Below are 19,295 nucleotides of genomic sequence, written 5' to 3'. Positions count from 1 at the left end.
CAGGCTTGGAGCTTGAAGATTTCTGACAGCTTTCCCTGTCTGTCTTCTCTGTGTGTGGGTATGTGGGTCTGTGTGTGTGTTTGGGTGGTTGGGTGTGTATCTGTCTGTTCTCTTTGTGTGTGTGTGTGTGCCTGTCCTCTTTGTGGTTTGTCTTTCCTGTCCTGTCCTCTCTTGCCTCTGCCTTGTGCCATTTCCAGGCAGCACTTTATCCGCCCAGAGCGTCCCCACCATCTACCCCGGCCAGCTGGCTCTGTTAACCCCAGGAGGGTTAGCCGATTCAGGCAGCAGCTCTCTGCTCCAGCCCCTGAAACCCTCTCCCTCCAGCGACAACCTGTGTTCGGCCTACACCAGCGAGGCGGCGCTGTCCGTGCCCAGCCTGTGCGCTCCCACCCCAGGTAGGCTTGGCTCTGCGAGTCCCAGACTGTAGCTACCCCACCACAAAAAATACCTAAAGAACAGATCAATTCATGAATACAATGTCCGACCGATGTTCAACCTTGAGCTTAGACCGCTCCTTTTCAAGCTCTGTACACCCAACGGTAAATACAACACTTTCCTCTGTACAACACACACACAGATGCATGCAGACAAAGACAAATGCATGCAGTGGGTTTACCTTCACTCCCTCACAGCAACACACTCCTCACCTCTCTTTCTATCTTTCTCTGTTTCTCTCTCTGTCTCTCTCTATGTTAAGCAGTGTGATGGCTAACTGACTGTTACATTCTTCCTGTGTATTCCTTTACCTGTGTCTCTTTCCCTCCCTCTCCATCGCTGTCTTTCCCTCTTCTTTTCGTTTCTCTGTCTCTTTCTCTCTTTCCTTACATTTCCCTGTTTTGCTCTTTCTCTTCCCTCTGTCTCTCTCCTTGCTCTCCTTCTCCTCTCATTCCCTCTTCTCCTCTCAAAATTTCTCTACCCCCTCTTTCTCTCCCACTCTTGCTCTCTCCATTTTTCTCCTTCCCCCTCTCTCCTTATTTCTGTCCCCCCCCCCCCCCCCCTCTCTTTCCGTTTCTCTACCTCTTCATCCCTCTCTCCTGCCCCCCTCCTTCTCTCTCTCTCCCTCCTCCCTCTCTTCAGGCTGTGTAAAGTTCAGCTGGGGTTCGGAGCGTTTGGCCTTCAAGCCTGGCGGCAGGAGGACGCGCTTTCTGAGTACGCCCTGCTTGGCTCTTTGTGTGTAACGCTTTATTTCTTTGCTCTTCTCTTTTACCTGTCTTCCTTACTTACTTTTGTTCTCATTTTTTCTTCCTATATCCGTCAAGTCACGGTATCATCTTGTCTTCCCGTGGGTCTTATTCTTTGGTGGAGAAAGATCCTGTGCTTCTGATATCACCAGTGTCCTGCAGAAATCTTGTGTCTCCAAAAAGTCAGATTTTCAGGAATTTGTAGGAATAGCTTTATTAATCCAGGGAGAATTCGCTGAGCATGTTCTTACACTTACACTCTTTCACACCTGGGAGCTGTCCAGTACAACCACAGTCTTCTAATGGTGGACACTGGGCAGCTCCACTGCAGAAGTTAGGGGTGAAGTACCTTGTTGTAGACAGTAGTTGCTGAGGATTGGAGCATTACTTGTTCACTTTACCGCCCAGATTTCCCAAAAATTATCTATTGAAGCCAAAGTGTTGTCAATATCCTAATCAGGACAGAAAAAAATAATTTTATCCACTGGCCATAGTGGCCATTTTACCAGCCAAACAAGATTTCGAGAATAGAACAAGGCCTCTAAATTATTGTTGGTTACCAGCCACACAGCCCAAATTTATCAATATTCAGCTGCTGATTGGTTTCAATGTTAAATGGTGTTAGTTAACCTTCCATACATCCTCATTGTGCATGTGGGAGATGATGACTGCTTTTAGGGACAGAAGACAAAGGGTAAAATGAGAGATATGAGTTTACTACAGGACACAGACGATATACACACTGATCAGTAACCTTTATGTATTTCATTCACATGCTTTGTTTCATACCTGCAGACATTTCTTCATAACAGTATGTAGTCAGTAGTGCAGTTACTGGGACATTGAGCTGAAGTTGTGTATGTTTGCAGGGTTCTTTTAATGTGGGTTAAACTTGCAGCCAGTAAAGACAGCCCTCTACTTTAGTGTAATACTAAATTCATATAACACTGAATTTAAGACATCATTAGATAGGATTTACTCCCTGTCCAAATACTGTTGACTGTAGATCTGACTTTAGAAGTTGAAATCAGACGTTGATTGGCTGTTTTTTATTTTAATTTACTTACGTTTTTTTTAATGTGGAATTCATTATGCACACAAGGCATCAGCAAAAAAAGAATATATTAAGCTCACTCTCCCAGTACTAGCATAGTCAGTAGTATGCTATTGACTATGCTATTGACTACCCCATTCTGATTGATTAGTTCATACAGTTACTAGATTGATAAAGATCATCTTCCTCACATCCCAGAGCTTCCTACAGTCATCATCACTTCCTTTCAAGCTCTCCGTCCTCACTTTCTCTTCCTGTCTTTATCTCTGTAATTCTCTCTTACTTTCTCTCTAGTTGTGTTTCTTTTCAAATTTTCTTTCTTTCTTTCTTTCTTTCTTTCTTTCTTTCTTTCTTTCTTTCTTTCTTTCGACATAGTCTTCCTCAGCAAACGATCCGCTTCACAACTTCACATCCAGTGTCAACCTTGTGCCCTGCAGGCTGCATTAAATATCATCGTCAAAAACACATTTCTAATAATAGAATTATAATGGATAGAAAGGACAGCCTGGTGTGTCATGTACACCTTAAATGGTTATCATGGAAAGCTTCATGTTGTCACAGTGTTTTCACATTGTTTCCTGTGTGGACAGTGCATGAGGCTCAGAAAGCTGAAAAATTGTAATGCCTTTGCCATTACAACATAATCAGCTTTCTGGAAGCCATCTTAAGTGTTCCAGCCAAATGGCCATTCAATAACGTTGCTTCCATGGCATGAAACTAACTTTTTTCATCAACCAGCCAGAGTGGTGAGAGGACACAGAATTTCACCAGTCAATTCTATTTCTTAGCCATGAGAGCAGTTAAGACTAGAAACGACTGAGTGAAAACAAGTTGACTCCCTGCCATAGCGGCTGGTAGGATTGACACTTACTAACCGCAGCCAAAATATGCAGTGATTTTGCTGGTGGCTACATTTTATATTTACATTTATATTGTAGGCGTTTAGCTGATGCTGTTATCAAGAGCAACTTACAGTGAGGGCAACAGTAGAGTAAGCTTCAGTTCCCAGATAACCGACACAGTAAGCAACAAATAGCAAGGAATGCAAGGGTGAAAGAAACAGCACCCAGAAAATGGGTAGACAGATCATGTAGGATAGAGAAGTGCTAGGTAAAGAAGTAAGAGCTAAGGACAGATGACAAAAGTTTGGATGTGTGTGTTAGTGTTCATTTCAAGTCCTGGATGCTTCCAATCCTAATAGATAGATAGATAGATACTTTATTCATCCCCTTGGGGAAATTCAGGTGTCCAGTGGCTCACACAATCTGTATTAACATATAACTATAGATTAGAGACAATACACAATAAAATAAGGTAATACAGCATGCACAGGGTTAAAAACCAAAATTACTTAAAAGCAAAGAGTCATATAAGTAAATAAATAAATTAATAAAAGGTGCCAATAAAAAGTACCACATAGTCCTTGAGAATTATTGCACAGAGTCCAGCAGCCAAGTCTAATCTTTGTCTCTTTGAGAAAAAGCAGACTAACAAGGAAAGACAAGTGCAGACCTGATGACTTGAGATTTCTGTCATGAAGTTGTTTTTAATAGAAAATTGTTTTTATTTTTAATGATTGATGATTCAGTTGCTTAATACAGTTCTGTTTAAATACTGTTACTATGTACGTTGTAATTTCTGTGCTGTCATATGAAGATAATCATAATATGTAGTGTTAGCAAACTGTTTTGTCCTTGATGAAGGGTTGTTTATGAATGCTTCTGAACCCTCTGCAGCTCAAACCCTTACTTCTCTCCCTTCCTTCCTTCCTTCCTTCCCTCCTTCCCTCACTCCCTATCCTCCACTCCCTCTCTCCCTCACATCCTCTTTCCCTCACCCTCCCCCTGCCACAGTAGCCAGGAGGGGAGAGAGGCAGACCTGGGTCTTAGGATGAGATTACACCAAGTGATTTTAACTGAGAGATTCACAACATGTTAAACAGGCAGCTGAGGAAGTAAAGTGACACAATATTAACACTAAATCCATGATACTGTAAAGATCTTCAGTTTAAAACACAATGTGTGAATGCTGTTTGAATCCTGTTTTGGACCCAGTTCTGGAACGGACCAGTGAGCTGTAGAGAGGATTCAGAATCACCTCAGAACCAAGGGCTGGTTACCCAAAAGCATCCTAAAGCCATGATACAAGGGCAACATTTTGTGGCAGTGTAGAAGGGCAAGTTTATCAGCAGTTATGACCAACGGTGTTTAAAGAGCTTCGTTCCTAAATGATAGATATGAAAGATATCCACCATTTGAAAAAAGTATTGTCCAAAATCATTGTTGGCATTAAAGCAAAGCTCAGTATGGTTTACTGTTAAACATGGATTATCTTAAGACCTTTGCTTACAAAATACTTGTGTTTAGGATTGACTCATCTGTGGCCTTGAAGAATTGATGAATGAATTTCACTTACAGTAGCAGTCTTTTTCTAGAACGGATGTTACACGTTGTGGTTTAAAACCCTTCAGTTTTTCCTTACACTTTTGGTCCTTAAACGGTTATCCACATTGATTTGTATGTATTAATTCCCAGCTAACCCTTCTTAAGGTGATATTGCCCGTCTGCTCTACCTCAGAAAGTTGCCAACATATCATGGCCTTTTCAAAGAGAGCATCCTTACTCAGTTGTTGTCTTGTGACTCGACATCTTCGGTCAGCCTTTCTCACAGTGTAGCGTACAGATGATGTATGAAAAGACACTGCAAAAAGAAGCTTAACACAACTGTACATTTAATTTATACATTTAAAAGATGCACTTTCATACATGCATGCATCTCTATTTGTAACCGTGCTGTCCAGCATTTTAAGTTTGCACTGTGTGACAGGTACTGACATCAAACTTCAGGGTTCATTGTAGACCAATGGGGAAATGTTGATCTCAATTTGAAGATGTTATTTGGGAAACCCAACCCAGAGCGTTGTTTGTTGATTACATCAAGTTCTAATAGTCCTAATAGAATGCATTGTGTTTGATTGACGGGTGTTGTGGGCGGGGTTTAACTCTGACTCTCTCCCAATCCTCCAATCGTTGTCTTCCGGCCGCACAGGGAAGATGGTGAAAAAAGTCTGCCCCTGCAACCAGCTCTGTAGTAACTATCTCTCTTTTTGGCCTTTCCTCCCTCCATCCATCCCCTCCTCCATCCTTGCACTTTCTCCCCCACGCTGCTTCCTGCTCTCTGATCCCCGTTATATTTTAAATTTGACCCCCTGCCAGATTAGGGATCAGCTCAATTCAGTTATTTCATACACTAAAAATTATAAGTATCCTACAGGAACATTGTATCTTAATTTTTTCATGACAATGGGACCAAGCAAAACCAGTGCATTTTAACTTGTTGAAAATGTATAGAAAACAGGTTTTCTCGGTTCCTGAAACTTTTTAGAGATACAAGGGTCCTGCAGGATATTATAATAGAGGGAAATTCCTCATTGAAATCAAGTGACAAATGATGGAAAGTAAATCATTTTTGTTTATCCAAATAGAAAGAGTTATTTTAGCACTGAAATGACTGAATTGAAACTTCCGACATGCATGCACATGCAAGTGCGCACACACACAGACACGCACGCACGCAAGCACACACTAACACACTCACAAACATACCTGAACACTCTGGAAGCTGCATCTGCCTCCTTCCTTTCCTCTCCTCCCTCGTCATGGCTTGTGGTCTGGACTCCATTCCCCAGAATTCCATGCTGCTGCAGACAGTCATGACTCAGCGCCTCCTCATTCTTACTTTCCTCCATTTTAGTTAGCATGACATGGCAGTTTTTGTCAAGCATATGCTTAGTTTAGAGTGGCTAATCTCTGCATATTATGTTTTTTCTCATGTAAAATCTAATCTAATACATCATAGAAATAGCTCATATCCAAACAAATTATTTTCAGCTTGGCTTTGGATTTGATTTTGTCTGCAAAGGAAATGCATCAACTCCTTGCATTGTAATTATATTCTGGATTTTATTAACATTTGAATAACTAGAATACATTATTTTGTAGAGTAGCCTACTACTGCAAATCTTATAAAATAATTTACTTTCACTGGCCTAAATGACATGATAAAACAGTGTGTTTGTGAAAGACACACAAGGGGAACCACTAGCTCTGAGGGTGTGTGTCAGTTTCTGCACCAACACAGTGAGTGCAGTATTTTAAACTCTTCCATACTTCACATCTCAGCTTGAACTGAATTAGTTTCCTCTTGTCTTCATAGACAGGTACTTACATGAAAAAGTACAGTATTTGAACATGATATGATTAGGGAACTTGATGTTCACTCACTCTGTTGTGCTAAATGTCAAACAGAGGCTGTAGGCTACTTAAGCACAGCCAGGCACCCAGATTAATCTGATGTATGGCTGATTCTCTGTATGTGATGTCTGACTCTGAGCCAGTTGCCATCTTAATCCTACCTGCAGTGAAATTGCCTTGATGAGATGATGGCATGTTGCTGAGGCTTGTGGAAGAGCAGTCTACCTGCTGTAATAGAGCATGAGAGCCATCTGATGGTCAAAGAATGAACTGCAGCCCTACGATCAGTGGTACACAGGGTAACTCTGATCAACAGCAGCACTCCAGGAGCTGGCTCAGCAGTGCTTCAGTCACATAGGAGCATCTTGTAGGAGTATGTTGCCGGGCATGTTGCCTGTCTAGCAAGAGATTACCAGTGTGTCACCACCCTAAGGCACTGGCACATGGGCAGCTGTTTGACAGACTGCAAATCAACAGTGCTGCCTTCAGCAGGAATGGAAATTGGCAATTTGGACAAAATTGCCGTGGGTAGCATAATATGCTATAAGAAACAATGGTTTAATTTTAAAAGCAGTGCTTGTCGTAAATATAGGCAAAATTGCCCATGTACTTTGTGTCAAAATGTTGCTTGTGTATCATAGTATGTAGATATAACTTTGCTCCCACTACAGAGTAGATAAATATCAAGTGAATTAGTATATTTCCATCTGTGGTGTAATACTGTAGCATTCAGACCATGTTCCAATGCAAAGGGACAGAGTGGGCACTTCCTGGTTTATCATGGTAATCTGCCTCAGCACAACTAAGAACTCTAGTTCTCTAGTTCTGAGACTGCTGTGGCAAAGCTACCTGCCCTAAACCTCTGGCCCAGTCCTGACCAACCTCTGTCACCATTTGATGGCCAAGACAGGAAGTGCATTCCCATTCATTCAGATAAAATCCATTTCATTTTCTCACTGTATCAAACTCTAAATTGTCTTTGTTTCCCCTCTCCTTCCTTCTCTCCCTCTTTCTGCCGCCCTCTCATTCTGTCTCCCTCTCTATCTATGGTCCCCCCTCTCTCTCTGTCTCTCTCACTTTCTCTCTCTCCTTCTCTCTCGCTCTTTCTTTCCACAGGGACCAATAGCACCAATGCAGTGAGCGGTGGTTTAGGTCAGAACCAGGGGGGTTCCCAGTCTCTGCCCCAAAGCATGTCAGCACCCCACCAGAGGAAAGGAACATTCACTGACGACCTCCACAAACTGGTAGACAACTGGGCCAGAGACGCCATGAACCTCTCACAGGTTTGCTGAACTTTTTTGATTGCAAAGGTTGTCTCCAGGACAGGAAACTTTCCTGCCACAGTGGCTTGTGGCTTACAATGATTCATCAGCTTCTGTAGTTAGCTTACCAGCCAAGAAGACAGAGAAAGGAAGAGAAACTTACCTCCAATCGGTGGCTGGTTAACAAACCTAGCCTGAGATGCCCCAAACCTCAACCAGGTCCTATATCCTTTTGGCTCCACTCTTACTGTGCATTTACCCCACCAGTAACTCCAGAGGCTTTTTGCTGGATCTCCATTCATTTCTACAACCATTGAAACATTGCCTGATGTTGAGCACAATCGACTTGTTGGCTTGTTTGTTGTGTGTGTGGCAAAAGCTTTTGTAATTTTTGGGCAACATCACAGACAAGACAGTAGTACAGAACGCAGTTGCTAACAATGTGTGAATTTTAGCACATTATCCTTATCCTTAGATTGATTGAGGACCCCAAACCTTTCTTTTTTTTTCTATCCTTAATGTTTAGAAACAAATTTTGTCATGTAATAAAAATAATAAACTTTATTTTTGAATGTGATTATGTGATTTATTATAATGTTTAATAAATGTATTTGCTGGTAAGGAAATTAAACTAAAAAGGATTTTTTTTCAGGGTAAGAGGAGTGCCAAACAGCTGCAGCAGGCCCCAACACAGGGACACAGCTACGAGGTTAGACTAAACACACACCATACTGTACACACACACCCACACACATGACTTTCTTAGGTCTAGTATCAGCAGAAACCTTGCATTATCTACTGATGAGAGAAGGTGTTAGCTATCAGATGAAGTAGAAACATAAGTAAAACAAAGTAAAAGTAAAAAAAGGGATTTGCTGGATACTAATAAAATGCACAGCTATGGTTGTGACCATATCAATGAATCCTCTCTCTCTCTCCTGAACCAAAATACCCTCTCACCCCTCCAGGTGATCCAGTCAGCCAATCTGGGCAGGAAGTACTCAGCTCCCAGCCAGTTGTGTCCCAGCAGCATGGGAGGCTCCGCCCACCTCCCCACCAACCCCACCACCGCTACCTCTCTGGCCGTCCGCAAGGGCTCCCTGTGCCACCCGCCTGCCTCCTCCACCCCTCCCCAGCCCCCGCTGCCCCAGTTCATCCCCTACCCCCCCACCGCAGCCTACAGCGCGCAGTGGTCTGGCCCGGCACACGGCCTGTCCGCTGCCCACCAGGGCCCCACGCAGCCCGGGCCACTCCTGGTCAGCACCTCCCAGCCCCTGGGCCCCTACCCCCCCGCGGTGGCCGGCGGACAGGGCCAGATTTCGGGGCAAGGGCCGCTCCAGGCTTTCCACCTGGCCAGCGCTCTGCAGAAGTCGGTCAGCAACCCAGGAGGGCCCAACCTGAGGACCACGTAGGGCTGGGGGCCGGGGCTGGTTTGAAGCACGGCCCGACCGGACTGGTGTGGAGTGTAACGGGCCGGAGAGGATGGAAGAACTAAGAGGAGAGGAGGGCCGTGGGAGTGTTATATGACAGAAGCTGACCTGTTCGAGAAATGCAAAGAGAAAAGAAGAGAAGAGGAAAAAAGAAGAAATCAGGAGAGAAAAGTCAGGATTCTGAAACACGGCCAGTGTGTGTGATGCATCTCATCTCCGCTTCCATCCGTGTGTGTGTGTGAGAAGCTGGGAGGGTTACCCCACCCTCACACACATATATGCGTTCACACACTCTCCCTTGCTGCTGTGTTTGACTGTGGGCTCGTCACAGCCAGCCAACGCTCAAGGACAAAGGAAAAGACTCATGAGTGCAATGTTACAAGGCCAAAGAGGTTTTGACAGGGTTTGGGATTGGTATTAATGACTGTATGTATGTGAGGTGTAAAGGCTCCTATGGCTTGGTCACACTTGTTCCTTTTCATGCTCTAAATTGAATGAAACAGATCCTTAGTTGGAAGAACACACTGTCACCATTGCCAGATGGTGGTAGATGGGAGATGTTACATCAAGTTGAAGTGAAAGAGTATAGTGGCCAGCCTGTAGAAAACATCCTGTAGCCCCTGTGTCCACCAAGCACCTCTTCTTTAGCTACCAATGCTACAGATGCTTGTGAGAAGCGCTAGTTTGGCCATTGAATCAATCTATTTGGCAATCTATTTGAAGCACAGCAGCATTCAAATATTTTGACTCACTCTGAGCACTAAAAACATACTAAGCTCTCAGCGCTGTGGGGAATGTGCAACAGTGCGTCTTTTCCATTGAATTGAATGAGAAAAAGAAATTGGCAGTCTAAAGAGAGGACACCGGTGGACACACAGCTCGAGGCCTCAGAGCGGAGCATAGGCAGCCTTCACATCTGGGTTTTCTTGCTTAGAGTTGAGCTCAGTTTCAACTTGAAACGCTACACATTACCCACACCAATGCTTGAGAGGTTGTATTACTCTGAAATCAAAGAAAACAGTGGCAGTGTTTGCGCTAGCAAATCGTGTTATTTTGCATCCCCAATGCAACTAAAACCAAATGCTTACTAGGGGGGATGCAAATGGCGGCAGAAAAATAGCTTTGTTTTCAAGTGAGAGCAGAAAAGGAGAGATGTTTAGAAGAGTGTTAATTTACTTTCAGTTCCATCAGTACAGGAAGTGGCTTATCTTCAGTATTCCAAAAGTGGAAATGTTTCACCATTAAAAAAAAGTTTCTTAATCCATTCTAAGCACAACGAATTGAATGCACATTGCGAGTTTGAATGTGCAAAATGTACGTTTACATTTTGAGTAAAATGGAAGTGAGCTGAGTATGCATCGTCCACGGCTTGGCAGGGCAGTGACGAGTCAGCTTGAGAGGAAACGTGCCGACTACTCCTCTGTTTTCTTCTTGGTCACATTCGCTCCATCCTCCCCTCACTCTGACAGACCATCCAACACGGACGGAGGGAGATGGAGGAAAGACAGGAGATGAAGAGGGAAGGAGGGATGGAAATTGAGAGTATTTGTATGTTATTACAGAGAATTACACCATGTCTGTGTCCTGTTGCTCTGTTTACTTCAGTATTAAGGAACATACTAGCTGTGTGCGCTCTTGATAGTGTGCTGCATGGGTGTGACAGATCCCTATGGATACCAAACACCTCTTTACCATCCCTCTATCTATCCCTCTCTCTCTCCCTCCATCCCTCGCTCCACATCTCTGTTGCCATGTGATGCAATAACAGCAGAAACCTTTTAGAAAAAGCCCCAACATGAGAGCTTGAGAACTCAGCGTGAAAAAGTGGCCTTGTTATCAGAATAATATCAGAGTCCCTGTACAGTCTGTGTCTCTGTTGTTTATTTTTAGAATGTCAGCTATGATGATTCCATTATGTTGTTTTATTTGTTTTGGTTTTGTTTTGTTTTGTTGGGTTTGTTTTGCTTGCTGCCCCCAGCTTGCTCTCTGGCATGCACACACACAAACACACAAACAAACTAACTCAGTGGTTGAGAACACAAAAACATTCATATACATATACAGACTTACATACACACGCACTCATGAGCAGACTCTGTTCTTGTAAATACATAAACAGACTCTGTACTTCACACACACACACACACACACACAGTGTTGGGAGGTGTAGCAGCCATTTAACCTATAGATTCACAGACTAATGCCTCAGCTCTTTATCTTAGTGTCAGCATTAGGTTGGTTTCAATGGTTGGTTTGAAACGGTTGAAATGTACATTATTATCATCATTATTGTTGTTTATGATTATTATTCTATTTAAAAAGAAACAAAAACAAAAAGGTGTTCTGTCGATGGACCTGTTATACTCACACATCGCTGTACGATGTGGAAACACTGTGATTATTGTTGTTTATTATTAGCAAATGTTGGACAGTTTGGTTAGTTTTAGCTGAAATATCAAAGAATTAAAAGCAAACACACCGAGAACGGTTTGGGGTCCATTCACTTTCAATTCAACGCATACAGCAAATGGATCCTCATCAAAATGTGAAAATTGAAAACGCTCCTTTTCAATAGAAGTCCTTGTATCCAGTTACTAAGGACGCAATTCAAAATGAATGCCTTACCATCTACCAATGAACTGCACTTAACCTTTTCAGTTCATTGAATTGAAAGTAAATTGACCTCCAAGCCCAATTTAAAAAGATAAACAGGAGTGAACGGCAGGATAGTTGATATTTAGATAATAAAGTAATGCTAGCTATTTTTTCCTTAATACAGTACTTATATATAAGACACTTTAAATAACCCTCCCTTTCCCTTTGTCCTCTGGTTCTGTTAGATGAATGTGAATGTATAAACCAATGGTGTCCATTTTAATGTACTTGAAAAACTTTTTTTTTTTTTTTTTTTTTTTTTTTTTTGGTCTCACTTCCCCTGACCCCTAGTACCTCTATTTAATACTGGAGGTACTTACTAGTGCCTTGCATCCTTTCTGTTGCTTTTTTTGTGGGGGGGGGGTCATCGAGGGCTTGGGTTAACGTAAGCACAGTTGACGGCATGTTATTGTTCTCTTGACGGCTGTGTCGAGTTTGGGGGTGTCAGAAGCATAGAAATGTAACGTAAAATGGACACACGGTTGTTGAAATAAATGGTTATGTCAGTGAGGTCAGTGTGAATGAGTTGGTGCAGCAGTTGGATGGTGGAGGTACAGTAATAACGGCTGCCATTGTAAACTGCATTGTGGTTAATTCTCTTTCCTTTCAACACCATTCACAAAGTGTATTTTCTTCATAGTACAAAAACTGCAAATCTTATTTTCTCAAAAAAGACCTATGCCCCATGGTGAATGAAACAGTTGAGAATGATTTCTCCATCATTAACATTTTGACTCGGCACTTTGAACTGATGGAAAGTGAATTGACCCCAACTCTGCTATCTGCAGCTCTGGAGGCGACCGTTTAATTCAGTGAGAATGAGAAAGAATGGGAAAGATCACCGTTTAAGTCTAGTGTCTGTATTTCTGCGAAGTGAGGCCCATGCTGTGCGTCTGCAGTGCTTTACCTGGATGGGGCCCCGACTGTGTCCGAGGCCTGGGTCCGCCACCAACGAAGAAGGAAAGATGGAGAGAACAAGAGAGAGAGTTTATCAGTGCCATTCAGTTTTTTTTTTATCAGGGTTTTAAATGTAGATATGGGGAAAAGGGGAAGACATTTTTTTTTAAGTTTTAAGGAGGGAGTTGTTGAAGATTGTAGTTGAAGCTTGGACCACTCTGTACTTTAGAGGCACTGACCCGCATGCAGCATCACGTCAGTAGTGGAAGTGTCGGTACAGTGAACTAAAGCTAGTTTTCTTGATGTTGACTCATCTGCAGTGTGATACAAATTTTACATCAAAAGTGAATACGAGGCTAAAGAACACACTTTAAGCTTCTGTTTGTGTTTCTTGGGATAAAAGACTAACTTCAGTTCACCGCCCCAATACTTTAAACTTTGCACCTACAATAGCTGGACAAAAATGGGGCAGGAGCCATTTCCTTCGGGCTCACATGACTTCTCACTCCATCATGCGTCTATTGAAGTGAGCTTAATGGAAAGATGACTCGTGCTCTGTTGTAGAAAGTCCAGTCGGCTGGTGAAATAGTGCGAGTGGCTGGTGAGTTTGGGGATTCACCAGGCACTGTGGCCTCTAGATGAAAACAGTTAGTTCCCTGCCCTGGTTTTGTGCACAATTTTATTATTATACAATGAATAGTGAGACCAAATGTTTGCCACAGAGAAACAAAGTGCTCCCTTTAGACTCCCTTACCCAGGAACTCACATTCATAGACTTTCCATAGATTTGCAATAGAGTTACCATAACTTAGCAATAGACCAAGTAGAGGCTGGATAGGCCAGGCACAGACTTGGCTGATGCGACACATTTACAGTGTCAGAAGCTGCATAAAAATCACAGACTGCTCGGACTACAAAGGTACACAACTAGATGGACTGTTGGTTAGGAGTCACTCTCACATGAGCCATCTTGCATCTCTTGTTGAATTCAACCAAAGGCTCACTAGGAAAGACTTGAGCTAGTTTACAAGACGACCTGTAATCAAAACGCATTTATCAGGCCGGTGTGTTGAGCAGCACTACACTGTCACTTTGTAACAGAGTGGACTGGAAACGCCTCCTCATCTTAACATATAATTGATGCTGTTGGGCAAGAAAGCATGTATCTGCATGTTTTTTTCTAGTAATGAGCGTTGATTCCTGTTCCCTCTGTTTGTTTTTGAAGCTGTACAATTTGGGGTTTAACAGGTTTCATTCACATATATGGCCAGGTAAAACTTTAGATTTACGAAAGAAAAAGAAAATTGCAGCCATGCGATTTTTACCTGAGATGGTGGAGGTAACGGCAGTGGTGGTTATGATGATTGTAAGGATAGTGATGGTGGATATGATGGTTGTAGTCAGAGTGGTGGTGCTGAGGACGGAGAGGATGATGGTTGTAGTGTTAGTGATGATGAATGTGGTGGTGATGATGATGATGGAAGTGGTGATAATGATGATGGAGGTGTGGCGGTGTTGATAATGGCATCCGGCACAAGGACTGCCAACCCAACCTGGATTCAAGGCCTTTGACACCCTGTTCTGTTTTCTGTTTTCACTCCTCAGAAGTCTCCTCACAAATCTGGTACAGACGTTCTTGATATTCACTTCAAAACCTAAAACATTAGAGATTCTCAATCTTTTTTGCTGGGATGGTTGTGCTGGATTCTGGATATTCAAAACAACAAAAATACAAAAAAAGTTTCTTTGTAAAGTTTGTAAAAAAAAACAAAAAAAACATTGCTTTTGCCTGTTTTTGTGATATTTTCATTTTTCATGAATAATATGGATTAAAGCAGCATTTTTACTACTAGGCAAGTTTGGTTGAAGCTGTGAATAATCATTGAGCCACTTTGCTTTAGTTCTGTCAACGGTTATGATCATTATAGTTTTCATCATACATTATTAGAAGTCAAACCTTTAATGATGCCACCAACTCAGTGCCATTTGTTTTGTCAGAGGAGTGGAGTTTTCTACTTTAAAGCGAGAGCTGAAGGATGAATAATATTTCTGACAGAGTGTGTTTGCCTGCTTTTACTCGCTGGATCTGTTTTGGTTGCCAGGTGAAGTTAGGATCCTTGATTTTCACTTTGGAATTGCTTGAGCCTCAAATGATTTCCACGATGGAAGTTTGATATTACTTTGCTGTTTCTCTTATCTACATAGTTGTTATGTAAAGAACACCTACTGCTCGGCGGCTGCAATGCAATATTATTTAAACTTACAGTATGGAGCTCTTACGTTACAGTAGTGTGGGTACTCTTATTGTGAAGAGTCATGGTGGAGGGCTCTTGTTCTGAAAAGCTCTTGAGTTAAACATCAGTGAGTGGAAGTATTGTGAAGTTTTTGGAGCTACACTTGTAGTGGAGGACTCTTACTGTGAAAAGCTTGAGAGTTATCCAGCAGTGGGGGCGCTCTTATTGTGAAGGTTCCTGAAGTTACAGTGGCGAAGTAGGATTATTATTCTGGTTACACGCATACAGTGTAGAAATTTTAGTTTTTACTCACTCACAATGGTTTCGGATGCATTTTTCAGCTTCTATTGTTGTATTCACTGTTTTTGCCTAGGACTGGCTTGTGATCCCTTTATGCTTTTTACTGTAGAATTACCCTGTCAAGTGCCCACATGTGAAAATGCCTTTCAGTGCACCAACCGATCAATACACACACACACACACACACACTCTTTCAGATTCAGTGGAACTCCTTGCTGTTTCATGTAGCTTTCTCCTGTGGAATGATCTAGAGTCTCGAACACAGCAACAGGTTCTCTGACTGCTACTGAAAAAGATTTTGATTACTTTTCTGTTCTCGCATTTTATTTTCATTTCTGAATTTTTTTTGTCTGCAATTTTAATGTCTTTAGCAGCACCTAACTTAATTCAGTGGTTTCATTTCCTGTATTGTATTTGACATTGTACAAAAGTGGTTGGATAAAAACACATGTATGAATGAATGAATGAAAAAAATAATAAATAAAAACATGTAGGGAGTCATCGGCAGCCTTTAATGGTATGTTTTGCACTAAGTATAGAGTGTTCAAGCTTCATATTAAAAAAACTTTGCGCTTTGCGCTCCAATACAATAAAATTTGTTACTTTATTTGTAAAAACTTAATAAACAAAAGTTGTTAAAATGAATGGGAGTGACTGGATTTTAATGGATGCCTGGGACATTTTGGGTGTTGGAACTATTATTAAGGAATAAAAAATCAATTTATAAATCATTCAAAATTTACATAACAACATAATACATTGCAAACATGCTATGACTCCACAAAGTCAAGCTCTCATTCATTGTGAGTGGAGCATCACAGTTATGAGATTTATTTCTCTGTACAGCAGTACTGTGATAGGTAATAATGTTAAATACTGATGGACTTGGATATGTTCCTGGTAATCAACTTTGTGTCCTCTTACCAACACTAGTTTTAGTTTTTAGTTTATGCATGCATAACTACAAGGTTTAAACCTAACAGATGCAACACCGGCAGCACAACTGCAACAGAATGATGCAGCAGTAACAGTTCTGTCATTTGAAATGAATAAACTTCCATCGGAGAGCAACACAATCAATGCATTACATGCGATTGAGGGGTTTGGCAGCAGAAGTAAAAAGGTTCTGCACATCTGGTGCTTGGATATTTGCAGAAATGTAGAGTCTGGGTCTAAACTAGAGGTGTGGTGAATGGTTAGGTACGCACCCTAGAAAATGTCTCAATCTTCAACCTTTCTTCACCTCCTCCTTAACTTCCCTGGATAAAGGTTAAAAAGAAACATGTCACCATTAGACTGCTATTCAAACCTGTCCAATTTTGGAGTAAGGCTGCCCCCTGCTGGACACAAAAGGTAAGTCTGTTCACCCTCTGACCTAACATAACATGACCAAGTGTTTTGGTGTTTTTCTACTCTCTTTCAGGTAAGGCCATTTCATCTGGATTTTTAAACTTTTTCATTAGTATAATTCCTCCAATATTTTATTTCAGTCAGCTGAAGTTGAAGCACAACTCATTTGGGTAGAAGCAAACTATTTGGGTATTCTTCTACTATCCCAGACTCACATTCTCATACTGTCAGCTATTCTTATTCTATCACAGAAGCAACGAGGGAAAAGGATAAATTGTATGGTTTTATTGAACCAGACAGCAGACAGGTGGTAAAGTTGTATAAGTGCTGGTTGAGGGTCAGTGGCGGGTTGTGGCTGGTCAAACAGGTGGTCAGGGTGTTACCATACGAGGGGAGCAGGGTTGGACGATAGTATGCCCCAGGACTTTGGCCCGCATGTCCCGGTCCCCTAAACCTACCCTGACCTTTGTTTCTCCACACGCCTCTTTAATGTTTCTCCCTCTTCTTTGATTTTTTTTTCTTCTGCGTCTCTCCCAGAACGTCAGCATTCAGCTCAGCCCTTCCAGGGTTGATGGGAGGCAGCGTGCACGATGGTGCTGCAGGCACCGGAGGCACCCAAGGCTTCAGCATGCAGGGTTGTTGTTGTTCCCTCTTGGGCAGCAAGCGTCCAGGATGCGCCGATGTGCCGGGGCGAATGTTGCCATTTTGGCCCTGGGCATTGATGTTCTCCAGCTGGCTTTTTGGTTTGTTGGTGTCAAGCAAGGCAAGAGGTGGAAGTCTCACCTGCTGGCCAACCTTGGCTGTGGTTGGCGTATTGGTGCGCTGGTCCAGCACAGGAACAGGTGGAAGTTTCACCTGCCGGCCAACCTTGGCTGTGGTTGGTCTATTGGTGCGCTGGTCCAGCACAGGAACAGGTGGAAGTTTCACCTGCCGGCCAACCTTGGCTGTGGTTGGGCTATTGGTGCGCTGGTCCAGCACAGGAACAGGTGGAAGTTTCACCTGCCGGCCAACCTTGGCTGTGGTTGGGCTATTGGTGCGCTGGTCCAGCACAGGAACAGGTGGAAGTTTCACCTGCCGGCCAACCTTGGCTGTGGTTGGGCTATTGGTGCGCTGGTCCAGCACAGGAACAGGTGGAAGTTTCACCTGCCGGCCAACCTTGGCTGTGGTTGGGCTATTGGTGCGCTGGTCCAGCACAGGAACAGGTGGAAGTTTCACCTGCCGGCCAACCTTGGCTGTGGTTGGGCTATTGGTGCGCTGGTCCAGCACAGGAACAGGTGGAAGTTTCACCTGCCGGCCAACCTTGGCTGTGGTTGGGCTATTGGTGCGCTGGTCCAGCACAGGAACAGGTGGAAGTTTCACCTGCCGGCCAACCTTGGCTGTGGTTGGCCTATTGGTGCGCTGGTCAAGCAGGGGAAGACCTGGAAATCTCACCTGCTGACGGGGCGGGGCAGAGGGCCTGGAGGAGGAGAAGGGAGCCTCTGTGGGCCCCTGGCTGCGGCCTCTGTCCTCCAGGAACACTCTGTTAGACTGCCCCTGCACTGCTGATGCTTCCATGGAGCTAGACTCCAGAGCGTTGATCTTTGGCAGTCGAGTCATTCTGAAGAATGTCTGTTTTAAGTCACCTGTCCGTATATTCTGTCCAAGTAGTCAATAGTCTCAAGTGTCTTCCAGCTGTGTGTTCACGACGAAAGTTCAAATGAGAACGTGCCGGGAGAGGCCAGTCGCTCACTTTTATTGGGGGCTATTATTGTGACGTCATAATATAATTTCGGCCTTCGCATTCGATAGGAAACATAGGCTTACCATACGAGGGGAGCAGGGTTGGACGATAGTATGCCCCAGGACTTTGGCCCGCATGTCCCGGTCCCCTAAACCTACCCTGACCTTTGTTTCTCCACACGCCTCTTTAATGTTTCTCCCTCTTCTTTGATTTTTTTTTCTTCTGCGTCTCTCCCAGAACGTCAGCATTCAGCTCAGCCCTTCCAGGGTTGATGGGAGGCAGCGTGCACGATGGTGCTGCAGGCACCGGAGGCACCCAAGGCTTCAGCATGCAGGGTTGTTGTTGTTCCCTCTTGGGCAGCAAGCGTCCAGGATGCGCCGATGTGCCGGGGCGAATGTTGCCATTTTGGCCCTGGGCATTGATGTTCTCCAGCTGGCTTTTTGGTTTGTTGGTGTCAAGCAAGGCAAGAGGTGGAAGTCTCACCTGCTGGCCAACCTTGGCTGTGGTTGGCGTATTGGTGCGCTGGTCCAGCACAGGAACAGGTGGAAGTTTCACCTGCCGGCCAACCTTGGCTGTGGTTGGTCTATTGGTGCGCTGGTCCAGCACAGGAACAGGTGGAAGTTTCACCTGCCGGCCAACCTTGGCTGTGGTTGGGCTATTGGTGCGCTGGTCCAGCACAGGAACAGGTGGAAGTTTCACCTGCCGGCCAACCTTGGCTGTGGTTGGTCTATTGGTGCGCTGGTCCAGCACAGGAACAGATGGAAGTTTCACCTGCCGGCCAACCTTGGCTGTGGTTGGGCTATTGGTGCGCTGGTCCAGCACAGGAACAGGTGGAAGTTTCACCTGCCGGCCAACCTTGGCTGTGGTTGGCCTATTGGTGCGCTGGTCAAGCAGGGGAAGACCTGGAAATCTCACCTGCTGACGGGGCGGGGCAGAGGGCCTGGAGGAGGAGAAGGGAG

The 19,295-nt window shown here is 43.7% G+C and overlaps 1 protein-coding gene across 1 annotated transcript in view; it reads left to right on the top strand.

Moving 5' to 3' along the window:
- The window catches only part of wnk1b (WNK lysine deficient protein kinase 1b), a 120,364-nt gene extending 108,269 nt beyond the window's left edge, over window positions 1-12,095 (top strand). Inside the window, exons 34-39 of the mRNA XM_071522325.1 lie at window positions 198-395; window positions 1,078-1,170; window positions 5,284-5,325; window positions 7,605-7,771; window positions 8,403-8,459; window positions 8,719-12,095. Of these exons, the coding sequence (XP_071378426.1) occupies window positions 198-395; window positions 1,078-1,170; window positions 5,284-5,325; window positions 7,605-7,771; window positions 8,403-8,459; window positions 8,719-9,162 (1,001 nt within the window). The 3' untranslated portion in view covers window positions 9,163-12,095. The remainder of the gene's footprint in view (window positions 1-197; window positions 396-1,077; window positions 1,171-5,283; window positions 5,326-7,604; window positions 7,772-8,402; window positions 8,460-8,718) is intronic.
- Window positions 12,096-19,295: the final 7,200 nt, after the last annotated feature.

Source organism: Centroberyx affinis, unplaced genomic scaffold, assembly GCF_046629955.1.
Source record: "Centroberyx affinis isolate AG114_WGS23_722 - 3 ecotype Tasmania unplaced genomic scaffold, CSIRO-AGI_Caff_v1 ptg000976l_1, whole genome shotgun sequence".
Classification (NCBI taxonomy): domain Eukaryota; kingdom Metazoa; phylum Chordata; class Actinopteri; order Beryciformes; family Berycidae; genus Centroberyx; species Centroberyx affinis.
The sequence above is the reverse complement of the archived record's forward strand: the minus strand, read 5'-3'. Positions and strand labels throughout refer to the sequence as shown.